Raw genomic sequence first — 24649 nt, 5'->3', positions numbered from 1 at the left:
AATAGTCCAGACTTATTTCCATTTCCATATTATCAGGACGTTGGTACACTCCAACATTTGCATTCAGTGCCCTCCTTTGTGATTGGCTGCAGTGCTGGAGGTAGCAGGAGGCCGGACACAGAGGGAATAAACTGAAGTTGGAGCATTGAAAAGGGGAGGGACACAACACACAATATGCTCTACAAGAGCTCCACCTCCCCTATCAATATAATAATCTCTGGTAGCTCTCCCCCACCATCCACACTACATTGTCTAGCAGATCCCGTCCCCCCACCATCCACACTACATTGTCTAGCAGATCCCGTCCCCCCACCATCCACACTACATTCTCCGAACGCTCTCCTCCGCCATCCACACTACATTCTCCAACAGCTCTCCTCCACCATCCACACTACATTCTCCGACAGCTCTCCTCCACCATCCACACTACATTCTCTGAATCTCTCCTCCACCAACCACACTACATTCTCCGACAGCTCTCCACCATCATCCACACTACATTCTCCGACAGATCTCCTCCACCATCCACACTACATTCTCCGACAGCTCTCCTCCACCATCCACACTACATTCTCTGACAGATCTCCTCCACCATCCACACTACATTCTCTGACAGATCTCCTCCACCATCCACACTACATTCTCCGACAGATCTCCACCATCCACACTACATTCTCCGACAGCTCTCCTCCCACCATCCACACTACATTCTCCAACAGCTCTCCTCCACCATCCACACTACATTCTCCGACAGCTCTCCTCCCCTATCCACACTACATTGTCTAGCAGATCCCGTCCCCCCACCATCCACACTACATTCTCCGAACGCTCTCCTCCGCCATCCACACTACATTCTCCGACAGCTCTCCTCTCACTATCCACACTACGTTCTCCGACAGCTCTCCTCCACCATCCAAACTACATTCTCCAACAGTTCTCCTCCACCATCCACACTACATTCTCCGACCGCTCTCCACCATCATCCACACTACATTCTCCGACAGATCTCCTCCACCATCCACACTACATTCTCCGACAGATCTCCTCCACCATCCACACTACATTCTCCGACAGCTCTCCTCCCACCAGCCACACTACATTCTCCGACAGCTCTCCTCCACCATCCACACTACATTCTCTGACAGCTCTCCCCCACCATCCACACTACATTCTCTGACAACAAGAAAACAGGAGTATATAATCCTCATTAACATGACAAAATACATTTATTGAGAGAACAAAATAGCACACATACAGTTAAATTCTTTAAAATCAGCATGGGTAGCAGGAACGTCCAAGATGAATAAAAAGCAAGGCTGTGTGCAGGAACATCAGCTCCAATTCCTCTGGCTGGTATCACAGGAATCTGCTTTGACTGTTGTCAAAAAGTCCGCCAATCAACGATATTCTGTGCCTTTGCCTAATGCCTTTGTGGTGACCTCTACGGGGCAGTAATATGTTTTAAAGGAATCCCCTACCTCCCACTGTCCGCCCATTCTACGATAGATCCCCCCACTGTCCTCACTATTTTTTGGCAGTTGTCCCCAGCACACTATCCACACTACATACAGTTCTCCTGCCAATGCCCACACTACACTGGATTTTCTGGTGTTTTACAAGATAATCTTTCTTACAGAAAGATTTTCCGCACTCTGAACATGAATAAAGACGCTCACCCGTGTGAATTCTCTGGTGTTCAGCAAGGTTTCCTTTCTGAGTGAAACATTTCCCGCACTCTGAACATGAATAAGGACGCTCACCTGTGTGAATTTTCTGGTGTTCAGCAAGTTTTCTTTTCTGAGTGAAACATTTCCCGCACTCTGAACATGAATAAGGACGCTCACCCGTGTGAATTCTCTGGTGTTCAGCAAGTTTTCCTTTCTGAGTGAAACATTTCCCGCACTCTGAACATGAATAAGGACGCTCACCCGTGTGAAGTTTCTGGTGTTCAGCAAGTTTTCCTTTCTGAGTGAAACATTTCCCGCACTCTGAACAAGAAAAAGGACGCTCACCCGTGTGAATTCTCTGGTGTTCAGCAAGTGTTGCTTTCTGAGTGAAACATTTCCCGCACTCTGAACATGCATAAGGACGCTCACCCGTGTGAATTTTCTGGTGTTCAACAAGGCCTCCTTTAAGAATAAAAGATTTCCCGCACTCTGAACATGAATAAGGACGCACGCCGGTGTGAATTCTCTGATGTTTAGCAAGGTCTCCCTTATGAATGAAAGATTTCCCACAATCTGAACATGAATAGGGACGCACACCTGTATGAATTCTCTGATGTTTAACAAGGTCTCCTTTATGAGTGAAAGATTTCCCGCACTCTGAACATGAATAAGGACGCTCACCCGTGTGAATTCTCTGATGTTCAACAAGGCTTCCTTTATGAGTGAAAGATTTCCCGCACTCTGAACATGAATACGAACGCTCACCCGTGTGAATTCTCTGGTGTCTATCAAGGGTTCCTTGATGAGTGAAAGATTTCCCACACTCTGAAGATGAATAACAGCGCTCATCTGTGTGAATTCTCTGGTGTTTAACAAGGGCCCCTTTCTGACTGAAAGATTTCTCGCACTCTGAACATGAATAAGGACGTTCTCCTGTGTGCATTCTAAAATGTGCAACAAGGGCTGCTTTTTGAGTGTAAGATTTCTCGCACTCTGAACATGAATAGGGACGCTCCCCCGTGTGAATTCTCTGGTGTCTAACAAGACTATCTTTTTCACTGAAGGATTTCCCACAGTCTGAACATGAATAAGGACGCTCACCCGTGTGGCGTTTCTGGTGTCTATCAAGATTATCTTTCTGAGAGAAAGATTTCCCGCACTCTGAACATGAATAAGGACGCTCACCCGTGTGAATTCTAAAATGTGTAACAAGGGCCGCTTTTTGAGTGAAAGATTTCCCACACTCTGAACATGAATAAGGACGCTCACCCGTGTGGTGTTTCTGGTGTTTACCAAGATTACCTTTCCGAGAGAAAGATTTCCCGCACTCTGAACATGAGAATAGCTTGTCACCTCGGTGATCTCCTTCATGGGGTGAGGAAGATTCCTCGGGATTAGAAGGTTCTGTTGATCTATCTGCAGTGTGAGATCTTACATGGATATTTACAATCATAGTCTGTGATTGATGAGAAGATTCCCCCTGATCAGAGGGATCCATTGATGTCTCCGGACAGGAAGGTCTGTGATGTATATTTTGTGTATTTGGATTTCCTCCTGGAGGATCCTGTGTGATGACATTATCTTCTGACTTACAATCAGCAGATAATAGAAGATGTCTCTCCGAGGAATTCCTCACATCACATCCATCTGTTGGAAAGAAATGTGAAAAAAATAAATTGTACGTTTATAAAATAACTGGAGTTTTAGCTCCTCCTCCCTCATAATCATGTGCACAGGGTGTGCCGGAGGTGCCTGGACACACCCTAATCTCCCCATGTGCATTAGCATCATCTCCCTATGTGAAATAACCTATTACGCCCTCCTTACTAGACAAACATCCTGTATATTTAACCTTTTCGCACCTGCCAATGGGATGGGGTGATGATCTGCTAATTATATAACATTTTCCCGTAAACTAAAATCTTTATATTCAGAACTAAAATGAGACTGTGACCTGTTTCTTCCATAGTGCCTATACTTGTGTTGATAAGTGGAGACATTTCATCCTGTTCACTTTTCGAGGCCTGGAACACCTTCTACAGTGGGCCCAAATATATGGACACAGCTGCTTAGTAGTGTTCGTCTAGTGCTGGGGTCTCCAAACTTTTAAAACAAATGGCCAGTTTGTCCTTCAGGCTTTAGGAGGGCTGGATTGTGGCTAGCAGGGTAGAAATGTCCGGGGGCCTGCATCAGCGAGAATAAATATGGCCTTAGGGTTGGTGGTGAATAGGAGGAGTAGTGTCCCTCTTAGTAGAAGGAATAGTATCCCATCATTGGTAACAGTGGAAGAAATAGGGCCCCATTGTTGGTGTCAGTGGGAGGAATAGTACCCAAGGGCCGGATAAAGGCGAGCAAAGGGCCACATCCGGCCCTCGGGCCACAGTTTGGAGACCCCTGGTCTAGTGCCACGGTACCCTTACCTTCACCACTGGTCATCACCATTTAAGATCCAACATTTTTACTTAAAACTACAATGCTTATACTCAGAAGTAAAATGAGATTGTGACCTGTTTCTTCCATAGTGCCTATACTTACGTGTGGCAATAGGTGGAGAAATGTCATCCTGTTCACTGTGGTTCCAGGCTCGTTCTCTAGGAGGGTTCTGTTCTGCAGTGGGCCCTAAGTTAGGGAACCAGCCACTTAGTAGTGTTTGCCTAGTTCCAAGCTACCCCTGCCAACAGAACCTTCAACACTGTCCTCCAACATTAATTGTCAACAGCTTTTCCTTAAACTAGAAATCGTTATACTCAGAAGTAAAATGAGACTGTGACCTGTTTCTTCCATAGTGCCTATACTTGTGTTGATAAGAGGAGAAATGTCATCCTGTTCACTTTTCGAGGCCTTATACACCTTCGTTCCAAGCGTGGTCTCTAAGAGGGTTCTGTTCTGCAGCGGGCCCAAATATATGGACACAGCTGCTCAGTAGTATTCGTCTAGTGCCACGGTACCCTTGCCTTCACCGCTCGTCACCACCATTTAAGATCCAATATTTTTACTTAAAACTACAATGCTTATACTCAGAAGTAAAATGAGATTGTGACCCGTTTCTTCCATAGTGCCTATACTTACTCGTGTTGATAGGCGGAGACATTTCATCCTGTTCACTCTTCATAGTCATCCCGACCTCCTCCGTGGTCAGCTGATCACCCCTCACATACATCTCTACTTCTTCCTTTTTAATCTCAAAGTTTAAATTAAACCGTTCTTCACCCTAAACCCCAAAATAATAGAAAACATCTATTAAAAAGTCACTCAATGCAGATATAAAAGACACAAACGACAGCAGCTCTGCTTTCCCTACTACATAATTAAAAAATATATATATTTTTTAAATTAAAGTGGTTGTAAACCCATTTTGACAACTTGCACCTACGGGTAAGCCTAGATTAAGTCTTTCCTGTAGATGCAAGAAAAATCTCCTTAACCTACACGGTTAAGGGGATATTTTCAGAAAACTCTACACCGATGTCTACGGTGCGCTGAGTGTCCCGGCATTCTGAATGGGATACCATTCGGAATGCCAGGATTATGCCGGTCCCACACGCAGGAGTGACGTCATCGCCGCTCCAGCCAATCACAGCGTCAGAGCGGCGATACCAGGTAGAAGCTCCGAGGGACATGGCAGCGGAAGGGGATCGAGGATCACTTTGGGGGCTTTGTTTTCAGATAAGTGCCACATGATGAGCCAGTATGCTTTTTCTTGCAGGGTTTAAAAAAAAAATGTTAGAGGGTTTACTTCCTCTTTAACCACTTGCCTATCAGGCATTTTTAGCCCCTTCCTGCCCAGGCCAGGTTTCAGCTTTCAGAGCTTTTGCACTTTGGATGACTATTGAGCGGTCATGCAACACTCTACTAAATTTTTATCATTATTTTTATTTTATTTTTACACAAATATAACTTTCTTTTGGTGGTATTTAACAGCTTGCCGACTGACGCACGACTAAATACGTCGACAAAATGGCACGGCTGCGCATATGGGCGTTTATATACATCCCCTTTAAGTTGCAAGCCATGGGCCGTGCTCGCGACCCTGTTGGAAGCTCCGTGACCGCGCCCGCGTGACCCAATCGCTGCCGGTGTCCCGCGATCGGGTCACAGAGTTGAAGAATGGGGAGAGGTAAGTGTAAACAAACTTCTCCCTATTCTTCCTAGCTGACACTGTCACAGATCGTCTGTTCCCTGTCATCAGCAACGACGATCAGTGACGTGTCATGCCAAGCCACGCCCCCACACAGTAAGAAGCACTCCCTAGGTCACACTTAACCCCTTCAGCGCCCCCTACAGGTTAACTCCTTCACTGCCAGTGTCATTTTTACAGTAATCAGTGTATTTGTATAGCACCGATCGCTGTAAAAAATGACAATGGTCCCAAAATGGTGTCAAAAGTGTCCCATGTGTCCGCCATAATGTCGCAGTCACAATAAAAATCGCTGATCGCCGTCATTACTAGTAAAAAAAAAAAATTAATAAAAATGCCATAAAACTATGCCCTATTTTGTAGATGCTATAAACAATTTTTTACCGAAAATATGTAGACGAATACGTATCGGCCTAAACTGAGAAAAAAACATTTTTTTTTTTCAAATATAATTTTGGGGGATATTTATTATAGCAAAAAGTTAAAAATATTGTTTTTTTTTTGCAAAATTGTCGCTCTATTTTTGTTTATAGCACAAAAAATAAAAACCGCAGAGGTGATCAAATACCACCAAAAGAAAGCTCTATTTGTGGGAAAAAAAGGACGTCAATTTTGTTTGTCATATGAGGGCCTCCCGTGATGGCACCCGCTGCAGTGCGTGAGAGGCGCGCTCTGCGATCGAGGTCAATCAGGGGCTTTTGACCACGTGATCAGCTGTGTCCAATCACAGCTGATAACGGATGTTAACAGAAGCCTGTTATGGGCGCTCCTTTCCTCATGCTGACAGCACGAGGAGAGGAGAAGAGAGCCGATAACCTGCTTGTGTATTTTTATTAATCATTTTTATTTTTTTTACTAGTAGGCGGTGATCAGCGATTTTAATCGTGACTGTGACATTATGGCGGACACAGCAGACACTTTTGACACCATTTTAATTTTTCAGCGGTCAGTGCTATAAAAATGCACTGGTTACTGTAAAAATTACACTGGAAGTGAAGGGGTTAACCACTAGGTGGCGCTGCAGGGGTTAAGTGTTCCCTAATAAGTGATTCTAACTGTTTGGGGGTGTGGCTACAAGTGACATGGTCGTCAGTGACAGTGTCACTGACGACCATATACTGTATAGAGTCACGTGGAATACATGACTCTATACAGTATATAGGTAATATTTCTGTATTATTATTATACATGATTTATAAAGTACCAACAGTTTGCAGACCATAGTTACTGTATTAACTATAATATACACTATATATGTGTTTATCATCATCTGCTAGAGATAAAAGTCATCACAGTGACTATGGAGGAAGAGGACGGACATGACGGGGGTTACTGGGTGCAAATCTAATATAATATCTTATTACCTCCAATGCTGCCACGTTCAACGTCTTCTCTCTACTTCTTTCTGACTCACCTTTCACCCGGAACTTCCTGTTTAACCTCTACATCACTTCCTGTTCATAAGATACCTCACTTTCTATTGCCACCTGACATCACTTCCTCCCCAGCTGTGGTATCACTTCTTGTGTCTGTAGGAAGCCGTAGTGCAGGGCAGCCTAGCTGGCTGCAAGAGGAAGTGGGTTAGCAAGTGTATATACTCCCTTTTCAGCCAATTTGATATGATTTTGTGCATATATGTTTAGAGCTGTTTGGCCTCTATAAATGTCTCCAGCACCATTTTGGAGAAGCCTGGTGTCCTGATAGGACAAGCAAACCTCTGGGGATTTGGTCGGCCATTTTTGGGTAGATATCATATATAGAAAAGCTCAGCTACGTTTAGGGGAGAACACGTGTGTGTGTGTGTGTACTGTCTCCTGAAGGAATACTGTTGTTACCGGGAAACGTTTGTGCATATCAGTCTCTACAGATACGCATTGCATGCTTGGGATTATAATGGTGGATGTTCGTCTGGGTTCCCATCTGGAGCGGCTATTCCCTTTTCCCTTGCTAGCATGTGGACTTGCAGTGCAAAGTGGATTTGCCTTTCGTAAATAACCCCCAATATGTTCTTCAAGAGCTCCACCTCCTCCATCAATATAATAATCTCTGGTAGCTCTTCTCCACCATCCAAACTACATTCTCCAACAGATCTCCTCCCACCATCCACACTACATTCTCCGAGAGCTCGCTCCCCCCCCACCATCCACACTACATTCTCCGACAGCTCTCTTCCCCACCATCCACACTACACCGTTGTTACCAGGTAACGTTTGTGCATATGAGTCTCTACAGATACGCATTGTGTGCTTGGGTTTATAATGGTGGATGTTCGTCTGGGTTCCCACCTGGAACGGCTATTCCCTTTCCCCTTGCTAGCATGTGGACATGTTAATCTAATAGTGCGACTGCACTTGCAGTGCAAAGTGGATTTGCCTTTCGTAAATAACCCCCAATACGTTCTTCAAGAGCTCCATCTCCTCCATCAATATTATAATCTCTGGTAGCTCTCCTCCACCATCCACACTACATTGTCCGACAGATCTCCTCCACCATCCACTCTACATTCTCCGACAGCTCTCCTCCACCATCCACACTACATTCTCCGACAGCTCTCCTCCCACCATCCACACTACATTCTCCGACAGCTCTCCTTCCACCATCCACACTACATTCTCCGACAGCTCTCCTCCCACCATCCACACTACATTCTCCGACAGCTCTCCCCCACCATCCACACTAAAGCTTTCTCCGACAGCTCTCCTCCACCATCCACACTACATTCTCCGACAGCTCTCCTCCACCATCCACACTACATTCTCCGACAGCTCTCCTCCACCATCCACACTACATTCTCCAACAGCTCTCCCCCACCATCCACACTACAGCTTTCTCCGACAGCTCTCCTCCACCATCCACACTACAGCTTTCTCCGACAGCTCTCCTCCACCATCCACACTACATTCTCCGACAGCGCTCCTCCACCATCCACACTACATTCTCCGACAGCTCTCCTCCACCATCCACACTACATTCTCCGACAGATCTCCTCCACCATCCACACTACATTCTCCGACAGCTCTCTTCCCACCATCCACACTACATTCTCCGACAGCTCTCCCCCACCATCCACACTACATTCACCGACAACAAGAAAACAGTAGCACATGATCCTTATTGACATGACAATATATATTTATTGGGAGAAAAATACAGCACACTTCAGTTAAAATTCTTGAAAATCAGCATGGGTAGTAGGAATGAGCAAGATGAATAAAAAAGCAAGGCTGTGTGCAGGAATGTCAGGGTCCAGGACCCTCTGCCCGGCATCACAAGAATCTGTTTTGACAGGTGCCTCATGGTAACCTCTACAAGCTGGTGTAAAGCGGGGCTGTAACATGTTTTGAAGGAATCCCTTCTTTCTCACCATTCATATATCATATTCATATATCAGATGTCCTCTCACTGTCCGCCCATTCTATGATAGGTCCCCCTACTGTCCTTACTATATTTTCTGGCATTTGTCCCTCCCACTAGCCACACTACATTCTCTTACAGCTCTCCTTTCACTATCCACACTACACTGGATTTTCTGGTGTTTAACAAGATTATTTTTCTTATAAAAAGATTTCCCGCACTCTGAACATGAATAAGGACGTTCACCCGTGTGAATTCTCTGGTGTTGCACAAGGTTTCCTTTCCTAGTGAAATATTTTCTGCACTTGTAACATGAATAAGTACGTTCACCTGTGTGAATTTTCCGATGTTCAGCAAGATAATTTTTCCTAAGTAAAGATTCACACTCTGAACATGAGAAAGGACACTCACCCGTATGCATTCTCTGATGTTTAACAAGGCCTCCTTTATAAGTGAAAGATTTCCCGCACTCTGAACATGACTAAGGACGCTCGCACGTGTGAATTTTCTGATGTTCAACAAGGTGTCCTTTACGAGTGAAAGATTTCCCGCACTCTAAACATAAAAACGGACGCTCACCCGTGTGAGTTCTCTGATGTTTAGCAAGGTCCCCTTTATGAATAAAAGATTTCTTGCACTCTGAACATGAATAAGGACGCTCACCGGTGTGAATTCTCTGATGTTGAACAAGGACTCCTTTATGAGTGAAAGATTTCCCGCACTCTGAACAGGAATAGGGACACTCACCTGTGTGAATTTTTTGATGGTTAACAAGGACTCCTTTATGAGTGAAAGATTTCCCGCACTCTGAACATGAAAAGGGATGCTCACCCGTGTGAATTCTCTGATGTTCAATAAGACTGTGTTTCCTAGTGAAAGATTTTCCGCACTCGGAACATGAGTAGGGATGCTCACCTGTGTGAATTCTCTGATGCATGACAAGACCACCTTTATAAATGAAAGATTTCCCGCAATCTGAACATGAATAAGGACGCTCACCCATGTGAACTCTCTGATGTTTAACAAGGTATCCTTTACAAGAGAAAGATTTCCCACACTCTAAACATGAATAAGGGCGCTCACCTGTGTGAATTCTGTGATGATTAAGAAGACCATCTTTCTTCTGAAAAGCTTTCCCGCACTCTGGACACGAATAAGGGCGCACGCCCCTGTGAATTCTCTGATGCTTAGAAAGTTGTCCTTTATCACTGAAAGATTTCCCGCACTCTGAACATGAATAGGGATGTTCACCAGTGTGAAATTTCTGGTGCTGAATAAGTTGTCCTTTCTTGGTGAAAGATTTCCCGCACTCTGAACATGAAAAGAGACACTCACCAGTGTGACGTTTCTGGTGTCGCATAAGGTTTCCTTTCTGAGTGAAAGATCTACCACACTCTGAACATGAAAAAGGACGCTCACCAATGTGAATTCTCTGATGTTTAACAAGGTTTTGTTTATGATTGAAAGATTTCCCGCACTCTGAACATGAATAAGGACGCTCCCCCGTGTGAGTTCTTTGATGTTGCACAAGGCTTTCTTTCTTAGTGAAATATTTCCCACACTCTGAACATGAATAAGGGTGCTCACCCGTGTGAATACTCTGGTGTCTAACAAGATTATGTTTTTGTCGGAAAGAGTTCCCGCACTCTGAACATGAATAAGGACGATCACCTGTGTGAACTCTCTGGTGCCGAATAAGTTGTCCTTTCTTGGTGAAAGATTTCCCGCACTCTGAACATGGATAGGAACTCTCTTGAATGTGAATTTTCTCATGTTTAGCAAGGTCTCGTAAGTAAAAAAAACCTTTCCCGCACTCTGAACATGGGAATAGATCGTCACCTCGGGGATCTCCTTCATGGGGTGAGGAAGATTCCTCGGGATTAGAAGGATCTGTTGATCTATCTGCAGTGTGAGATCTTACATGGATATTTACAATCATAGTATGTGATTGATGAGAAGATTCCCCCTGATCAGAGGGATCCATTGATGTCTCCGGACAGGAAGGTCTGTGATGTATATTTTGTGTATTTGGATTTCCCCCTGGAGGATCCTGTGTGATGACATTACTATAGCACAATAATAATAGAAGAGGTCTCTCCGAGGAATTCCTCACATCACCACCATCTGTTGGAAAGAAATGTGAAAAAAAAATTGTAAGAAGTTCACAAGTAACTGGAGTTTTAGCTTTACCTCCCTCATAGGGGTGTGCCGGATGTAACTGGGCACACCCTAATCACCCCATGTGCATTAACATTATTGCTCTGTGTGCAGGAAGATGGGGACGTTCTCCCTCTGGTAGAAGGATCAATATGCAGGGGTCATATATACACTACATTGTCAAAAGTATTGGGACATCTGCCTTTCCACTGATAAAGTGATAATTAATAATTAGACCATATTGAATAAAGTAGTTGGCTTTGTGTATATATGTATATATATATAATGTAAACGATACAGTACCTTTACGTGGAACTAATATATGAATACGTACATAAAGGATTATATAGTAAGACATAACGCATAAGGTGGGGTTATTGAAAGTTCATTCTCCCAAAGTCATAAATCTGTTATCCTTGAAGTTGGTGGAATCTTATCAGGATGAGGAGGGTTTGATCTAACACAGTTGGGTGCCAGACTGTCTCTACACATGTGTTTTTAATTGGACAAAACCAGTTATAAATCACTTTAATGAACATATAGGAATTCTGGGAATAATTAAGTTCGTCTGGTTGTAGGACAGGTGTTACATTGACGTAGATCTTAGCAACCAATCCTATCAAGGAGAAGTGGCTAAGGTAGGGATTGTAAAGGTATATAAATGCAAGTTTTACAATTGTTAGACAGACAAGTCAGACAGGAGCTCATAAGGCTGAACTCTATGTATGCTGCCCTATTGCACAGGTCATAGAGATCAGAACCAGTGGGCAATTATCTGTTCAGATAGGTGTCTAGCAGGCTGACTGTCTATGCCGCCCTATTGCACGGGTGGCAGGCAGTCAGAACCAATAGGCAAATATATATCCTTTTGTTGTAACTTGTCTCCTCGTAAGATTCAATAAAGAAAACTTCTCAACTTGACCCAGAGTGTGGTCTTAGGTGAATTTCTCTCACATACACATTCATTTTAATGGCATCCCAGTCTTAGTCCATAGTGTTCAATATTGAGTTGGCCCACCCTTTTCAGCTATAACAGCTTCAACTCTTCTGGGAAGGCTGTTCACAAGGTTTAGGAGTGTGTCTATGGGAATGTTCTTCCAGAAGCATATTTATGAGCTCAGGTACTGATGTGGACGAGAAGACTCCGCTCTTGAGGTCAGGACTCTGTGAAAGTCAAGTTCCTACACCCCAAACTCACTCATCCATGTCTTTATGGACCTTGCTTTGTGCACTGGTGGGCAGTCATGTTGGAACAGGAAGGGGCCATCCCCAAACTGTTCCCACAAAGCATGAAAGTGTCCAAAATGTCTTGGTATGCGAACGCCTTCAGAGTTTGCCTCGCTGGAACTGCAATATACCATTAATGTACTTCTACTGCAGAAAAATGAAAGCTTTCTTTGATTTTTAGAACAAAGCCTTACCTTAGCACAAGGTATGTTCCATATGTAGCACCCTCTAGTGTGCTGCTGGATTAGTGCAGCAAAGGTAAGTAGGACTCATGGTTAATTTGTGAGTCAGAAATTAGGTCAGGTTTACTGCAGTTCAGCCTGGATGGCTCCACAGAGGCAGGTCTTTGGTGCTTCCTCCTGGTTCTAGAAGTTTAGAGAAACGTCTAGAAGTTAGTGGGTGGAGGCCAGGAGGGCTGATCTGCATACTTTAGGGAACTTGGGCAATCCCCAGGCAGAATATCCTGGCAGGGTGGTTAGGTCAGTCCTTAAATATGGTGTATCACCAACAAAACCAACAGCAATACTCCTGCACATACGTGAATGGGCCCAATAGTGACTGTTCCACCATGTCTTTGTGGATGTTCCTTGTGGTCTCGCTGCCCTCTGGGAGTGGGGATAAATATGGTGGGGCCATGCTAGCAGGGGAGTCAGGTGGAAGATGTAGTGCAGAGGAGAATGCTGGTGGCCTAGGAGGGGTCCCTCTGTGTTTGGCACAGTAGCTGCAATTAATGGGCACAGTGGCTGCTATTGTTGGCACAGTGGCTGCAATTAATGGGCACAGTGGCTGCAATTAATGGGCACAGAGGCTGCTATTGATGGCACAGCGACTGCATTTGATGGCACAGTGGCTGCACTTGTGTCGATATGTAGAGAAATGTCATCCTGTGCACTTTGAGGCCTCGCACACTGTGGTTCCAAGCATGGTCTTTAGGAGGGTTCTGTTCTGCAGCGGGCCCTAAGTTAGGGACCCAGCCACTTAGTAGTGTTTTCCTAGTGCCAAGCTACCCCTGCCAACAGAACCTTCACCACTGGTCAACACCATTAATTAGCTAACATTTTTCCTTAAAATTACAATCTTTATGCTCAGACGTAAAGTGAGACTGTGACCCATTTATTCCATAGTGCCTATACTTACTTGTGTTGATAGGTGGAAACATTTCTTCCTGTTCACTCTTCATAGTCCTCCCAACCTCCTCCGTGAATGGCTGATCACCCCCCACATACGTCTCTATTTCTTCTTCTTTAACCTCAGCTTTTATATTAATCTGTTCTTCACCCTACACCAAAAATAATAGAAAAGTCAACTAAAACAAAACAAAAAAAAAAAAATTACAGCAGCTCTGCATTCCCTATATCATTAAAAGTGTTTTTTTAATTAATGTAAGCAGTGTAAGTACCTGAATGGGACCGGGTATAAGCCTCTTGCAGTACCTATACATAAGAGCTCAGACTGGAAGAGGGGGGAGAAGAACAAGGAGCCAATCAGCTGCACTGCAGTTCTAACAAGAACCAATAGGGAGAGGAAGCAGAGTGACAGAGAAGCAAGCTTATCAGTCTGCTGCTTCTCCTTTCACTGTCCAGTCACAGGCTGGGGGAGGGACAAGACCGGCATCTCATAGCTTTTGAATTTTAATTGCTCAGTCCCATCTACCTGATGACGGTGAGGGATGGTGTGATCCTCCTGTGTGGAATCCCGGGAATACAGAGGATCACCCTCTACCATAGACTGCTGATCCCCAAACATCTCTTCTTTTTCTACTTTACCCTCAACTTTGATGTCTTTCAGTTCTTCACCCTAAACCCCAAATATAACAGAACAAATTTGGAAAAGAAAAAGAATGTCATAGAGGAACGTTATCTCAAAGCGTACCATTTAACAACTTATTTAAGTTCTAGTTGCTCACTTCCACCTACCTGATGATGGTGGGGGATGGTGTGACCTTCCTGTGTGGAATTCCAGGAATACAGAGGACGGGGACATCTCTCTGGTGGGTTCCCATTACTGGATCCATCTGTAGGAAACACACACACTGACTGAATACATTGTTTCTATGTGTTTATCAGATGACGGGGATCTAGGTGGAGCCTCCGTACTGCTCTCTCCTTTACAATAAAGTCTCCTCTTACCCGGTGATGTGAGGGGCGGCTGATTCTCCATCTTATTACCTCCTCTGTTGCCACTTCCAACGTCTTCTCTCTACTTCTTCCTGACTCACCTTTCACCCGGAACTTCCTGTTTGACCCCTACATCACTTCCTGTTCATAAGATACCTCCTGTCCTGTCTGTATATCACTTCCTCCCCAGCTGTGGTCTCACTTCCTGTGTCTGTACAATCACACTCTTTCTATCTCTGTGTTCCACTCATAATTAGAAATGATCCCCACCTTGAGAGTAATGTCATTAATGGGGGAGTCCTGTAAATTTTTAGTATTCAGTGTAACTTACACACCCCCACTTTTGCCCGCAGGAGCACCATAGATTCTCTTCTCCCTTGGTTGTCCCTCTTATTAGAATTCTTAAAGGATTTGTAAGGTAGGAAGCCGACACTGCACACGGCTAATCACAGGCAGTGAGACATTTCCCGATCTGTGCAGCTGCGGATCAGGAAATGTCTCACTGCCTAAAATTTGCCGTGTGCAGTGTCGGCTTCCTGGCGGGATCCTGAACATGCCAAAGCCCATCTCTATTCTTAAGTCAGGAGGTATACTCCTAGTGGGGAAAACCGTAGAGCAGTGCTGCCCAACCTCCTGACTCAATTACCTCCAACAGGTTTTCAGGATTTCCTTCACCTTGCACAAGTGATTATAATCCATGACAATGGCTATGTATTTATGACAGCTGTTATATCTAAGGGAAAATATAACTGAGGACTAAGGTCAGGAATGCCTGATATAGAATTTCACTTGAGTGACATCTCTGAGTCGGCTAATATCACATCCAAGATTGCTGTACCCAGCATCAGTCCAGTATATCTGGTCTATGAAATAGCGGCTCTGGATGGACAGTTGGATAAATAGTTCTATATTTAGGATGTATCCGGTCTATAAACCAGAGGCTCTGAATGGACAGTTGGATGAATGGTTCTACATTTAGGATTAAGGATGGGCTCCGGCATGTTCGCGTAACCCACGTGCAGAGCCCGCCAGGAAGTCAGCACTGCGCTGCGCAAATCACAGGCAGTGAGACATTTCCCGTTGCGCGGCTGCAGAGATCGGGAAATTTCTCACTGCCTGTGATTAGCGCAGCGCAGTGCTGACTTCCTGGCGGGCTCTACACGTGGGGTGTGCGAACACGCCAGAGCTCATCCTTATTTTGGATGTATCTGTTCTATAAGCCAGAGGCTCTGGATGGACAGTTGGATAAATGGTTCTATATTTAGGATGTATCTGTTCTATAAGCCAGAGGCTCTGGATGGACAGTTGGATAAATGGCTCTATATTTAGGATGTATCCGGTCTATAAACCAGAGGCTCTGGATGGACAGTTGGATAAACAGTTCTATATTTAGAATGTATCTGGTCTATAGACCAGAGGCTCTGGGTGGACAGTTAGATGAATGGCTCCATATTTAGGGGCAGATCCACAAAGGTATTATGCCGGCGTATCTCTTGATACGCCGCGTAATTTCAAATTTTGCGCGTCGTATCTTTGTTTTGTATCCACAAAACAAGATACGACGGCATCTCTGCTAGATCCGACAGGCGTACGTCTTAGTACGCCGTCGGATCTAAGCTGCAATTTTTCGGCGGCCGCTAGGAGGCGTTTCCGTCGAATTCCGCGTCGAGTATGCAAATTAGCTAGTTACGGCGATCCACGAACTTACGTCCGGCCGGCGCATTTTTTTATGTCGTTTGCGTTCGGCTTTTTCCGGCATATAGTTAAAGCTGCTGTTATGAGGCGTACTCAATGTTAAGTATGGCCGTCGTTCCCGCGTCGAAATTTTAAATTTTTACGTCGTTTGCGTAAGTTGTTCGCGAATAGGGCTTTGCGTAGAATGACGTCACCGTCGGAAGCATTGGCTTGTTCTGGGTTAATTTCGAGCAAGCGCACTGGGATACCCCCACGGACGGCGCATGCGCAGTTAAAAAAAAAAACGTTGTTTACGTCGGGTCACGACGTATTTACATAAAACACGCTCCCATCACAGAGATTTGAATGGCGCGCCATTACGCCGCCAAAGTTACACTTCGCCGCCGTAACTTACGGCGCAAATTCTTTGAGGATTCGAAAGAAAAAATAAGTTAAGGCGGCGTAGTGTATCTTAGATACGCTGCGCCCGGCGGAAGATTACGCAAAGGTACGTGGATCTGCCCCTTAGAATGTATGTGGTCTTTTGTCTTTTTGCCTATATGCCCTTTGAGATTAATAAATTATTTTGTTACCAAGTACAAATGTTTTTTGTTTCAATGTATTTATTGATTTTATGACACAACATAAGAAATCAGAAGCAAGCGAATAGGTCGCCCACGCAGGGGCTGAAGAATGATCAGGTATTACAGAGAAATCCAAAAGGAATACGAACAGAACAATCGTAGTTAAACACCTTTATGCAATTGGGATGATATCGAAGGGTTTTGCCGCGTACACACGACCGTTATTCATGTTATGGAAAAAAACAAAGTTTTTCTCGAAGTGATTCCTCTCAAGCCGGCCTTGCCTACACACGATCGTGAAAAAAAATGCTCAAACAAAGCGCGGTGACGTACAACACGTACGACGGCACTATAAAGGGGAAGTTCCATTCGAATGGCGCCACCCTTTGGGCTGCTTTTGTGTTACCGCATTAGTAAAAGTTTGGTGAGAGACGATTCACACTTTTCAGTCTTCGTGCTTTTCAGTCTGTTACAGGGTGACGAATGTGCTATCTCCATTACGAACACTCGTTTTACCAGAACAAGCGCTCCCGTCTCATAACTTAATTCTGAGCCTGCACGGTTTTCCCCCCCTCGTTAAAGCGTACACACGACCGTTTTTCACGAGGTGAAAAACGAGAAAAAATAGGGCAGGTTCTAAATTTTTAACGGGCATTTTTCGCGTCGAGAAAAATGCTCAGGAGCCCACCCATAACCGTTTTTCACGACCAATTTTAAAAATTGCACTTTTCTCGTCATGAAAAACGGTCGTGTGTACGCGGCATAATGAATGCAAAATGGAAAAGAAAAGGAAAAAGACCATATGCCGCGGCCTACTTTCAGTCCTCCCAGGGGAGTAGAAATGTTTTCATAAAGGGAAGCAAGTCTATATAATATTAATGGCTGCTGTCTTTGAAATAACACACTCTTGTTATTTCAGGAACAAACGTTGAATAACCTCTCCCCCATACATTGCTGATCAAGGCCCAAATTAATATACTCTACACTCTCCAGCCACTGCGCCATGTTTGGCTGTCGTCTCTGAAACACGGGAATGACATTTGTATAGAATACTGTGTGGTACTAAAAATAAAATCAAAAGTGACTCACTTTTTGCTTTGTTTTATTCCTACCTAAAACACACTGATCCTAACACTACAAAAAAAAATTACTCTGACCTTTACACTAACAAAAATTCTGTTACTGACCTAGATGAAACCTTGATCTATTATTATTATTTCATTTATTTATACACACTTATTTTTTCTGTGCAAGGACAGTTAGATATCCGATGTATCTCTCCTCCATTCACAGAAAAAGAAAACATGGGGGTGGTCATCACAGTGACTGATCACTAATAGCCAATCGGAGGCTATCACAGCGATCAGGTGACTTGGAATCTTGAGTTATGGGTCAAGGGTGACAGTACTTGGAGGCATGGAAAACACTAGATAAATCACCTGGGGACACTGGGTGTGTGGCTGCTAGCATGTGGACATGTTAGCCCTTTAAGACAGTGCCCTCCTTTGTGATTGGCTGCAGTGCTGGAGTGAGCAGGAGGCTGGACACAGAGGGAATAAACTGAAGTTGGAGAATGTAAAAGAGAAGTGTGACAGCTCTCCTCCACCATCCACACTACATTCTCCGACAGCTCTCCTCCCACCATCCACACTACATTCTCCGACAGCTCTCCTCCACCATCCACACTACATTCTCCGACAGCTCTCCTCCCACCATCCACACTACATTCTCTGACAGCTCTCCTCCACCATCCACACTACATTCTCCGACAGATCTCCTCCCACCATCCACAATACATTCTCCGACAGCTCTCCTCCACCATCCACACTACATTCTCCGACAGCTCTCCTCCACCATCCACACTACATTCTCCGACAGCTCTCCTCCACCATCCACACTACATTCTCCGACAGCTCTCCTCCACCATCCACACTACATTCTCCGACAGCTCTCCTCCACCATCCACACTACATTCTCCGACAGCTCTCCCCTTGTGGTGGTTAACAAGATATCCCGTACTCTGAACATATATAAGGACAATGTTAGAAAAAATAGCTATGCTGCAATATAAAAAACAATAAATGAGTGTGCACTAAAACGTGGTATCTAAGATCACATATACTCCAATGATCATAGTGAATGAATGGAGTGTATGTGATAAATGTGATGACCAATGTGAACAAACAAATAAAAATTACAGCTGACCTGTCCGTTGATATTGTGTCAAACCAACTAAAGTACCATCACATGAGGTGGAACTGGAATCCACTTACTAACACCAGTGCTGATGTTGTGACAAAAAGTGATAAAAACACAGATTGTTGAAATTAAATAAAACGAAATAGGAAAAGTCCAAATGCTCTGAAAATCAAGTGTTAGTTTCAATATGAGAGTCCTCTCCAAATGTGATATCTGTGACTTTATTTATTTTTTTTTTTTTCTTTCCCACTTCAGACTCCACCAAAGATAAAAAGGATCTATTAGGCGAGGAGGGGACCAGACTCTTGGTCCATACTTCACATGCCGATGTCATCTCCTCTATGGTATCGCATCATAAGTGGATGATAATCTTTTATTTGATATATATATATTTTCCCTTTTTTTTTTTTTTTTCTCTTTTCTTCTTTTCTTTAAATATTTCAAAAAGGAAAAATTACCTTCCCTCCATTTCCATTTTCACTTTAATTTTTTTAGGGAAACTATGTCACACTCGAAATCTGTGTGGGAAAAAACTACCCATCCTTACCCCTCCCCTCCCCCCCACCCCCCTGCCAGTATCTATTTGTTAGTTTGATAGTTTCGGAGCCATTGTTATACCCAAGCTCCCCTTTCTTAATTATATCACTGTCCCTTGCGCCCTGGTTCTCGCTTGTCTATGTGCGAGAGGCCTCCCGGAATCTCTTGGACCCGGATGGTCTCTCCCACTTCAATCCTATCAGTACATGCCTATCTAAGTTGTGTCCAAATAAAATAAAAAAAAAAAAAAAAACACACACCTGTCTCCCCCTAGTTCACTAGATATCCATAGCGTCAGCGAAACTTATTGTGTATTTAAATTTTTTCCACTTTTCCCATTTCTCTACAAATTCTTCCCAGTTCACCTCATCTCTAAATCTTAAATATTCTAAATTATAAATTTCCTCTACTCTGTTACACCACCCGTTCAGTGAGGGGCTCTCTTTTTTCTTCCAGTTACGCGCTATCTGGTGTTTTGCTGCGTTCAAGAGTTGTGGGACCAAAGTTTTCAAATATTGTTTTGTGGGAATTCGTGATCCATGTAGTACGCATACCCAAGGGTCATCTGGGAGGTCGTTATTTGTAATTTCCTGGATTTTTTTCCTTATTTCCCTCCAATACGTTTTAATTTTGGTGCATTTCCACCAAACATGAGCCATTGAGCCAACTTCACCACACCCTCTCCAACATTGTTGTGAGGTAAATTCTGAAAATGTATGTAGTTTATCTGGTGTAAGATACCATCGAACCAAGCATTTATAGTTTAGTTCTCTGGTATCATTATTTATTGAGGTTTCATGGACCCTAGTTATTATTTGATTGATCTCAAAATCATTTACCCGGGATCCCAACTCTTCCTCCCACTTCGCGATAAATGGTAGAACATTCTGTGATTTTGTTTCATTTAATATCTGATATATTTTAGAGATGATGCCCTTCTCAGTTTTTCCTTCACATAATTTTTCGAGTAAATTTGTTTCTGCTCTAACTGGTTGGGGAAGGCTATCAAAAAAATGTTTTATCTGTGACTTTAAACAGACGAAACACCTCAAGAAAAGTAATGATCTCAGATTGAGAAAGGGTCCTCCACCAGTAGATGTACTGCCGCTTACCAGATTAATTGATCTCGTATTAAAGAGATCACACTCGCTTGTGGCTCACACCCCAGCCAATGTCTCTATAGTTCCCAGCAGAGTTCCTCCACTTCCTAATTGGGTGTACCTCAATGAGATAAGGATGCTCAACCATGTGAATTCTCTGGTGTTTCAGAAGGTGTCCTTTATGAGTTAAAAATTTCCCTCATTTATATAAAAGAACATTTACCCGTGTGAACTCTCTGATGTCTAAGAAGGTTTCCTTTCTGAGTGAAAGATTTCTTGCATTCTGAACATGAATAAGGACGCTCACCACTGTGAATATTGTGATGTCTAGAAAGATCTCTTTTGTCTTTGAAAGCTTTCCCGCACTCTGAACATGAATAAGGACGTTCACCCGTGTGAATTCTCTGATGTTTAGCAAGACCACCTTTATGAGTGAAACATTTCCCGCACTCTGAACATGTATAGGGAAGGTCACCTGTGTGATGTTTCTGATGATGCAAAAGATTTGATTTCTCGGTGTAAGATGTCCCGCACTCTAAACATGAATAGGGACGCTCACTTGTTTGACTTGTCACATGGTTCAAGTGGTCTTTTTTTAGAGTGAACGATTTTCCATGCACTGAACATGAATAAGGACACTCACCTGTGTGAATTCTCTGATGTTTAAAAAGGTCTCCTTTCTGAGTGAAAGATTTCCCGCACTCTGAACATATATAAGGATGTTCCCCTGTGTGAGTTTTCAGATGTACAATAAGTGCTTCTTTCTGAGTGAAACATTTCCCGCACTCTGAACATGAATAAGGACGCTCACCCGTGTGAATTCTCTGGTGTCTAGTAAGTGTTCCTTTCCGAGTGTAAGTTTTCCCGCACTCTGAACATATATAAGGATGCTCCCCTGTGTGAGTTTTCAGATGTACAATAAGTGCTTCTTTCTGAGTGAAAGATTTCCCGCACTCTGAACATGAATAAGGACGCTCACCCGTGTGAATTCTCTGATGTCTAATAAGTGATCCTTTCTGAGTGAAAGATTTCCCGCACTCTGAACATGAGAATAATTGGTCACCTCGGTGATCTCCTTCATGGGGTGAGGAAGATTCCTCGGGATTAGAAGCATCTGTTGGTCTATCTGCAGTGTGAGATCTTACATGGATATTTACAATCATAGTATGTGATTGATGAGAAGATTCCCCCTGATCAGAGGGATCCATTGATGTCTCCGGACAGGAAGGTCTGTGATGTATATTTTGTGTATTTGGATTTCCTCCTGGAGGATCCCGTGTGATGACATTATCTTCTGACTTACAATCAGCAGATAATAGAAGATGTCTCTCTGAGGAATTCCTCACATCACATCCATCTGTTGAAAAGAAGGAAAAAATATATAAAAAATCTCAGTAGATGACAAATAACTGGAGTTTTAGCTCCTCCCCCCTGTTGGTGGAATAAGTGGAAATGCCGATCTCACAGCTGGGCTCCTGTTCTCCCTCCAAAATCAATCAGAAAAAGTCTTTACACCGAGTCCATATATGATCTGCTAATTCTATAATAATAAATAGTTATGACTGAGGCTTCATTATCCAAAACGCGTTAGTGGTTTTTTTTTTTACTAAATAGAATTGTCTGTATTTGACTGTTAAATTATAAAGAGTTTACAGATCATATATGGACTCCGGTATGATTTTTTTTCTAAAAAATGTCACTAACAAAAAAGTCACGTTGGTGATTGGTAATGATTTTTGAAGTTTTAATGAAGCTTGGCAAATGCCCTTTGTGTGTTGACTTTCTATTTGTTTAAAAGGGTCCCAGTAGAACCCTGACTCAGTAGTACCCCAAACTAGATCCCTAGCTTATTAGTACCCTCGTTCAGCAGATCTTTGTTCAGGAGTTCCCTTAGCTCTGCTGATCCCCCACTCAGTAGTTACTCCCCAGCTCTGCTGATCCTCTGTCAACTGCTCGTGACTAGGGTTGAGCTTAATTTTCGAGTCATATTCGATTTGCAGTTATACGGCGGCAGGTCGGCTCAGCTGGGCGAGATCACGTAGCTATACGTCATCTCGCCGTTCAGCCAATAGGAGCGCGCGCGCTCGCCCCTCCTCCTCATTTGTTGGGAACATGACGTTATATTGAGGAATGGAGATGGACCTTTCATATGGTGTACAGTATCTCCTCCTCATTTGTTGGGAACATGACGTTATATTGAGGAATGGAGATGGACCTTTCCTGTGGTGTGGTTTGCGTCTACAAACTATGTGATAAATTTATGATTTTTTTTTGTGACTCGTTTCTTCCATAGTACCTATACTTACTTGTGTGGATAGGTGGAGATATTTCTTCCTCTTCACTTTTCATAATCATCCCGACCTCCTCCATGGACGGCTGATCACCCCCCACATACGTCTCTACTTCTTCTTCTTCTTTAACCTCAGCTTTTATAATAATCCGTTCTTCACCCTAAACCCCAACATAATAAAAACAAATCTATTAAAGTCAACTAAAATAAAAGAAAAATGACTGCAGCTTTCCATTACCTAATATATCAATCAAAGTTTTTTCTTAAATAAATCTAAACGCTGTAAGTACCTAAATGGGACCTGGTATCGGGCTCTTGCACTCCCTGAACAGAAGAGGGGGAAACAGAACAAGGGGCCAATCAGCTGTGCTGCAATTTTAACAAGAACTGATAGCTGGAGGGAGCAGAGTGACAGAGAGTTGAGCTTATCAGTCTGCTGCTTCTCTTTTCACTGTCCAGTCACAGGCTGGGGGCGGGACAAGACCAGCAGGTGTTACTGATCTGAAGCAGAGACAAATCAGGTCTACTGCCCATTTCCTGTGAGCCTAGGAAGCCCGGGACCCATTCTCTAGTGGGACATCATCACATCAGCCTGGACTTACAGGAGCAAAGAACAGCACTGTGTCATTCAATATGCACCCCCATTGGAAGAAAACGAGGAAGAGGACCCACAATGACACGTGACTAAACTTAGCAGCCACAGAAACAATAAACATATATTGATAAAAAAAAAAAAAACGCAATAAAAATGTTCATAGGGGTTGAAACCAAAGTTGTAAAAGTAAGAATTAAAACAAGAATCTACATAGAAAAATGTAATCTCATGGCTTAGAATTTATATTTAGGTCTACATGCCCACCTACCTGATCCTGATAAAGGGATGGTGTGATCCTCCTGTATGGAATCCCGGGAATACAGAGGAGGAGGAAATCTCTCACCCACAACCCCAAAGGTGATGAAATACATTTTCAAAAATGGAGCAAGAGATTACATTGAAAAATATCATCTCATAGCTTAGAATACACATGACTGCTAATTGCTCAGTCCCATCTACCTGATGATGGTGAGGGATGGTGTGACCTTCCTTAGTGGAATCCCGGGAATACAGAGGATCTCCCTCTTCTATAGACTGCTGAGCTCCACTCATCAAAATCTCTTTTTCTTCTTTTTTAATCTCAGCTTTGATGTCTTTTAGTTCCTCATCCTAAACCCCATAGAATGTATGTGGAAAATGGAACAAGAGATTACTTAGAAGAATGTCTTCTCATAACTTAGAATAGCTCAGTCCCACCTACCTGATGATGGTGAGGGATGGTTTGACCTTCCTGTGTATAATCTCGGGAATACAGAGGACAGAGACATCTCTCTGGTGGCTTCCCATTACCGGATCCATCTGTAGGAAACACACACACTGACTGAATACATTGTTTCTATGTGTTTATCAGATGATGGGGGATCTAGGTGGACTCTCCTTACTGCTCTCTCCTTTACAATAATGTGCACCACCATACAGTTTGGGCCCCACTGTTAGCTGGGAATACAGAGGACGGGGACATCTCTCTGGTGGGTTCCCATTACTGGATCCATCTGTAGGAAACACACACA

The 24649-nt window shown here is 43.6% G+C and overlaps 2 protein-coding genes across 5 annotated transcripts in view; both read right to left on the bottom strand.

The window, feature by feature from the left end:
• The window catches only part of LOC120910546 (zinc finger protein 850-like), a 1103195-nt gene extending 1079170 nt beyond the window's left edge, over positions 1-24025 (bottom strand). Inside the window, 1 exon segment of the mRNA XM_040322301.1 lies at positions 23927-24025. Within this exon segment, the coding sequence (XP_040178235.1) occupies positions 23927-24010 (84 nt within the window). The 5' untranslated portion in view covers positions 24011-24025.
• LOC120910025 (gastrula zinc finger protein XlCGF57.1-like) lies at positions 1205-24434 on the bottom strand. 4 transcript variants are annotated; one of them, XM_040321865.1, is made up of 3 exons: positions 24340-24434; positions 13681-13822; positions 1205-3314 (listed from the first exon to the last, which is right to left on the bottom strand). In XM_040321865.1, the coding sequence occupies exons 2-3, from the start codon at positions 13721-13723 to the stop codon at positions 1525-1527; spliced, it is 1833 nt and encodes a 610-aa protein (XP_040177799.1). In that variant the 5' UTR covers positions 13724-13822; positions 24340-24434; the 3' UTR covers positions 1205-1524. The 4 variants fall into 4 exon arrangements, with proteins under 4 accessions (XP_040177799.1, XP_040177797.1, XP_040177798.1 ...); XM_040321863.1 differs by lacking the exons at positions 13681-13822; positions 24340-24434 and adding exons at positions 4737-4878; positions 7170-7201; XM_040321864.1 differs by lacking the exons at positions 13681-13822; positions 24340-24434 and adding an exon at positions 23061-23181.
• Positions 24435-24649: the final 215 nt, after the last annotated feature.

Source organism: Rana temporaria, chromosome 8 (assembly GCF_905171775.1).
Source record: "Rana temporaria chromosome 8, aRanTem1.1, whole genome shotgun sequence".
Taxonomy (NCBI): domain Eukaryota; kingdom Metazoa; phylum Chordata; class Amphibia; order Anura; family Ranidae; genus Rana; species Rana temporaria.
Note: the sequence above shows the minus strand (reverse complement) of the source record. Positions and strands in the feature narration are given on the sequence as shown.